Below are 5,654 nucleotides of genomic sequence, written 5' to 3' on the forward strand. Positions count from 1 at the left end.
ACTGACATTCAGAAACTTTGAGTTACTTTTTAATATAAAATCAGGCAGTGTTTTATATCAGGGGTGTCAAACTCATATCAGTTCAGGGGCCACACACAGTCCAATTTGATCTCAGATGGGCCGGACCAGTAAAATCATAACATAATAACCTATAAATAACAACAACTCAAATTTTTTCCCTTTGTTTTAGTGCAAAAAAGTACAAGTAAATTCTAAAAGTAATAACCTAGCTTTTAATTCTGAGGGTGTTTTTTAGCCCTGCACTGCATTATTATTATTATTTTTTTTAATATTATTATTTGAATCATCGCTTTAACATATATTTATCCTATTTAATTATTTATGTATCTATTTATTTCTTGTATTTATATGATCTTGTTAATGCTACCTTATTTTTAACTGTTCTTTCCACTAATACTTATTTTAAGAATTTTATTGTATTGATTTTATTTTACTTTTAAGTATTTTATTTATAATCATGCCTTTTATCATTTTACCATTGCTGTTGTTTTTCTGCCTCTCTGTTATTCTGTGAAGCACTTTGGGCTGCTTGTTTTATCAATGAAAGGTGCTATATAAATAAAGTTGAGTTGAGTTGAGTTGAAAATGTTCACATTTGATGAACTATCTTTCTACAAAAACAGCTGTTGTATTTTTTGCCATCATGAGTCTCATCAAGTGTAAAGTTTACTGCAAAAGAACAGAGATTATAATAGTGAAGAAGGTAAACTTGACTATTCTGGACCCCTCAGCTCCAGCATGAACAGTTTGCTTGCTGGACAGTGTTGTATGCAGGGATGTAGTGCTAGTGTTAGTAGTTATTGGATCATCTTGTGGTGCTCTAAAAAGGCTTTGTGAATCTCAACCAGATTATGCAAACAGCAAGTAATCTATTTTCTCACTTTGAGAAAAAAAAGTCCTGGAAAAAAGCGCTGTCCAGGTGTGCTCTGTCAGCACTGTGATTTTATGTGACCACCAGAGGACAAATTTGAAATAGTAGTTACTTTTATTAAAAAATTGCAGTTAATGTCTTCTCTGTAATTTTTTCACTTTGCAAAGTCGTTATGTGGGCCGGATTGAAACCTCTGGCAGGCCGGTTTTTGCCCGCGGGCCTCATGTTTGACACCCCTGTGACAGGTAATGTGGACAACTTGCATCACAAACCACAATCTTTTCTGAGACCATCAAGATGAAACAAATGCATTAATCTAATCTTCTTGTTTAGTAACATTTTTACTAATGCGTGGTTAAGCCTTCTTGTTGCACCTGCTGGAAAGACTACACAATTGTGCAACCATTGTCACCTTTTTGGCAAACTTTACTGTTTCTTATCTCTCCAGATCATTTTACAACTCACAGAAATGCATTGGTTTGTCTTACAAAATAATAATAACATTGTTAACCAGTTGTATATAGATTGGTCTTACATGCTTTTGATTAAAAAAATAAATAAAACAAAGTTCAGTTCATCAGTGGCTACATCAGGATTTTGTATTTCATTGTAAAATAATAACTACAATCAGCTTTGTTTCTAAGGCCTGTTAAAAATACAAGGAATATACTGTCTTTTATTCATATATACCAAAATAAATTTCAATTTATACCAAGAACAATAAAAAACAGCAAAATGAACAGGATAACTTTGTGATCTGACAGTAGTTTCTTGTAGCCTCTAGTAGTCATCGTGAAATGGGTACTCTGGATGATCAGACCACCTGTAAAGTCAAAAGTAAGCAAAAGTATTTACTTTATTTATTTATTTGACAAACAGAACATCACCCACAAAGTATACACTCCACTCACATGAGAAGCTCCACAAATCGTATATTTTTGTTCAGTCCCTCAATTGCCTTCATCTCAGCCTCTGACAGAGCGAAGTCAAATATCTGCAGTTTATAAAAAAGATTAACCTTAACACATTTTCTATTCCATTTCCTCTTTACCAAGATGCTGATTTGCAGGCAATACACAGCATGCTGGTGTCTGTCTACCCAGCCTGATGAACAAACCTGGAAGTTCTCCTTAATGCGTGCAGGGCTGAAGCTCTTTGGGATCACCACCACTCCTCTCTGCACGTTGAACCTTAAGCCCACCTGTGCTGAGGTTTTGTTGTACTTTTTAGCAATAGATACCAATAACTCATCCTCCAACAGGGGGGGACATTTTAGGTTCACCCTGTGAAAATGAAAATAACTTTTACTCAACACATAGTAAGTGCTTTACAGTGCCATTTTACAATGCCAGCTTTGTAAGTGCTTGAATAACTGTATTAAAGCCACAGTTATATCAAAGCATCTGTTTTTAATTAGTTGCACACAAACTTAATGTGATAAGTATACACTTTTTCCGTACCAGGATGCATCTCTGGAAGTCCCCAAGGGGCTGTATCCCACAATGACAATGTCATTCTGCCTGCAGTACTCAAGCAACTTTGGCTGAGTGTAATACGGGTGGCATTCAACCTGTTTTGATAAAAAGCAAAGATGTCACGAACCAAATCAAGAATTTAAATTTCTTCTTGTAAATTTTGTGTGCTGCATAACTTTAAAGAATGGCTTTTTGGTCGCTAGTGTTAAACTTAAATGTACAAGCCCCACAATCGTATTTGAATTGTTTTCAAATCCTTAAACCAAATCCAAGAAACTTAATGTTTTGTGTCTGTACCTGGTTAGACACAGGTTTGTGTTTCAGCCCTGGTTTGTTCAAGATCAACTCCAGTTGTCGCTTGTTGAAGTTGGATACGCCGATAGATTTTACTAGCCCAGCCTCTTTGCAAGCCTCCATGGCCTGTTCATGGACATGATCAGTACAAAGTTAGACTTTAGACTTTTGTTAGCTTTATGAAAGCCCAACCCCTTAGCAAATGTCCATGAAAAAAAAAGCTAGGGCTCTCTGACACCAGTCAGGTTGATTGGTCAAAAAATCTCACCTCCCATGTAGCACAGAGATCTGTCTCGTGGTAAATGTACTTTCCATTTTCATCCTTGGGGTAAAATGTATCTCCTGGCTTTGGAAAATAAAAAAATGCATTGTGTTGGTAGTAATCTACAGACATGAGTAGTGATCAAGCTGACTACAGACAGAGGTGGGATATTAAAAACATGTTTACCTTGAAGGCTGTGGGCATTTCAACAACATAGAGGTCAACATAATCCAGCTGCAGTGTCTGCAGAGTTTTCTCCAAGGCAGGTCGGACCATGTCTGGAGGATGGAATGTGTTCCATAACTGCATATCAGTGCAGGAGTGTTAATTGTATCAAAGACTTCAGTCAAAACCAAAACAACTTCACCTTTCACACACTTGTGCACAAACAAGAAATGAGACACACCTTCCCACAGTAGAATATGTCCTCTCTCTTCACAGATCCATCTGCAATTTTCTCCCTTATAGCTTGTCCCACTTCATGTTCATTGAAATAGACCAAAGCTCCATCAATGTGTCTGTACCCTACTTCGATGGCCACTTTGACTGATTCACATGCAGTTCCTTTAGGAGTCTATACAAGACAACAGGTGTAACTAACATCTCAAATACAATCTAATTTAAAGAACATATTTTAAAATGCTAAGAGACATGCAGGCAATTTTTTTTTATTTTTAATGTCACATAGGACATGAGCTCCCAGGCAAAATAATGTATTACCGTGCGGGGGTCCCCATAAGTTCCCAGTCCTACCAAAGGTATGCTGTTTCCATCACTCAGAGGTATGGAGTGTTTTTCAGCTGTTAAGTCCATGTCTGTCTATAGAACTGTGGCTGCGACCTGTCCCAGCGTGGCCCCTTGTGCCAGCGACCTAAGCCACAAATAAATAAAAGTATCAGTAGGTCTCTCTATTGCGTTCCAACTCCTCCCATAGATAGACAGAAGCCTCCCACATAAGCTGGAGGGAGCGATAAAAGAACTGTCTCACGTATGAACACATGGATAAGTAGAATTAGAGATAAGCGTTTTAAGTTTTTCCAACTTATCGTCAGTCAGTGACAATTAAGGCTGAAACGTCCTATTTAGATTTAGTGATGGGAATTTCAGCTCTTTTTAGAGATCTGGTTCTTTAGGCTTGGCTCACAAAGAGTCGGTTGTTTCGGCTCCCTAGTGGCTCCTCAGGTTTTTTTCTTCTTTAAATTAATGTATTACCCAAAATAATGTAAAATTCTATGTAAAATGAGTCACTAATGTAAAAAAAAAAAATACATTCTATTAAATGTGTATTATTTATAAGGCTTTATTTATATACTCAACATGGAGCAGAGTGCTACAAAAATTAATTATAAAGTACAAAAACAAGACCCATCTCAATTAGACAAAACGGTCCAATCTCTGATTGCATGTATTTACTTATAAACCTTTTAACACCTTCATTAACACCAGGTTCCCTTTATTCTTCCAACTGCACTGATGGATAAACAGTTCTAATATCCATGACCTGGATGACTGAGAACCAGGGGTGCATCCGGCTCGGCAGGACGTGAAGCTTTCAGCAGTGTCTGCCCCCTGGTGGCTGGCTGCAGTATAGGTCAAAAAATCCGTCTCCCCATTCATTTGAATGGGGGAGCAGTCAAACTTTAAAAAATAAATACACGTCGTACGAATGTTTCTCACATCCGTGTGCTGTGGTGATATGTAGTTAGTATCTGAGTGTTTTGTGTCCAAGGCCTCTTTTTTCTGAAAAGTTTATTTTTTGTTAGTTATTAGAGTTTAAAAAACTGGGTTTTCCTTCCGGGTTTCCTTTGATTCACAGCCGCCGTAGAACGAAACTTCAAAGGGCACACAGCGTCTTGTGACGCTACACTGTAGGGCGGAGCTTGTTACAGTGGCTTCGCAGGCTCTGGCTGCACAATGGCTGCGCCCAGGAGAGGGATTTTTTGGCTTCAGAACCGTACACCGGGAAGAGGCGGAGCAACGCTGTTCATTTTTATTTACAGTCTATGCTGAGAACCTTCACAGACACTTCTAATGTGCCTTTGCAGGTTTTTTTTGTTGACCCTGATAAATCACATTTTCACCTTGCACAGTCAACACTCTGCCTTTAAACTGTCTATGCTGTTGAAATACTTCCAAATTTTACTGCGTTTCTATGGAGCCAAAACAATGACTTTAATGTTTGGTATTGAAAATAAAATTTGACATGGAAAACAGATCCTGAAACTGAAAAAAGAAACATTGGCATCGAAACACTTGTATTGTAAAAAAAAAAATGTAACGGCATCAAAACAGGTATTGGCATTGAAACGTTTCACTTAAGTTAAAATCACAGACATCAAATGTTATATTTAATTTCTAGAAATGTTTACATTCTAAAATGTTTTTTTTAATGACAGTCATATTATACGTGCTTTGGCAATAACATGTCTTTGTTCATACCAATAAAGCAAAATTGAATTGAATTGAATTGAATTGAATTGAATTGAATTGAATTGAATTGAACTGAATTGAAATTATATTTATTTGATGTCACTTTTTTTTCAATGACAGATTCCTGATCCCACTTCTCGTTTTCTCACCTTTCCAATCACGTGAGGCTTTAACAGAAAAAGACGAAAAAGTAAAAATAAACCGGCTCCCATCATTCACCTCAAAAGAGCCAGCTCTTAGAACCGGATTGTTCGCGACCGAAACATCACTATTTAGAATCGCCCACCACCACATGTAGTTG

The 5,654-nt window shown here is 37.2% G+C and overlaps 1 protein-coding gene across 1 annotated transcript; it reads right to left on the reverse strand.

The window, feature by feature from the left end:
- Window positions 1–1,292: 1,292 nt before the first annotated feature.
- Window positions 1,293–3,977, reverse strand: LOC117805043 (aldo-keto reductase family 1 member D1-like). Its single transcript, XM_034673607.1, has 9 exons — window positions 3,644–3,977; window positions 3,330–3,497; window positions 3,110–3,226; window positions 2,930–3,007; window positions 2,665–2,787; window positions 2,353–2,462; window positions 2,010–2,175; window positions 1,804–1,886; window positions 1,293–1,715 (listed from the first exon to the last, which is right to left on the reverse strand). Exons 1-9 carry the CDS (start codon window positions 3,734–3,736, stop codon window positions 1,673–1,675), a joined length of 981 nt encoding a protein of 326 aa, XP_034529498.1. The 5' UTR covers window positions 3,737–3,977; the 3' UTR covers window positions 1,293–1,672.
- Between the last annotated feature and the right edge of the window lie 1,677 nt (window positions 3,978–5,654).

Source organism: Notolabrus celidotus, chromosome 21 (genome assembly GCF_009762535.1).
Source record: "Notolabrus celidotus isolate fNotCel1 chromosome 21, fNotCel1.pri, whole genome shotgun sequence".
NCBI lineage: Eukaryota > Metazoa > Chordata > Actinopteri > Labriformes > Labridae > Notolabrus > Notolabrus celidotus.

Coding starts and splice junctions, on each gene's coding strand:
- LOC117805043 (XM_034673607.1), bottom strand. CDS start 3,736: ATGGACTTAACAGCTGAAAAACACTCCATACCTCTGAGTGATGGAAAC. Junction 2,176..2,352: donor ACTTCCAGAGATGCATCCTG/GTACGGAAAAAG, acceptor TCATTTTCACAG/GGTGAACCTAAAATGTCCCC. Junction 1,716..1,803: donor CGATTTGTGGAGCTTCTCAT/GTGAGTGGAGTG, acceptor TTGACTTTACAG/GTGGTCTGATCATCCAGAGT.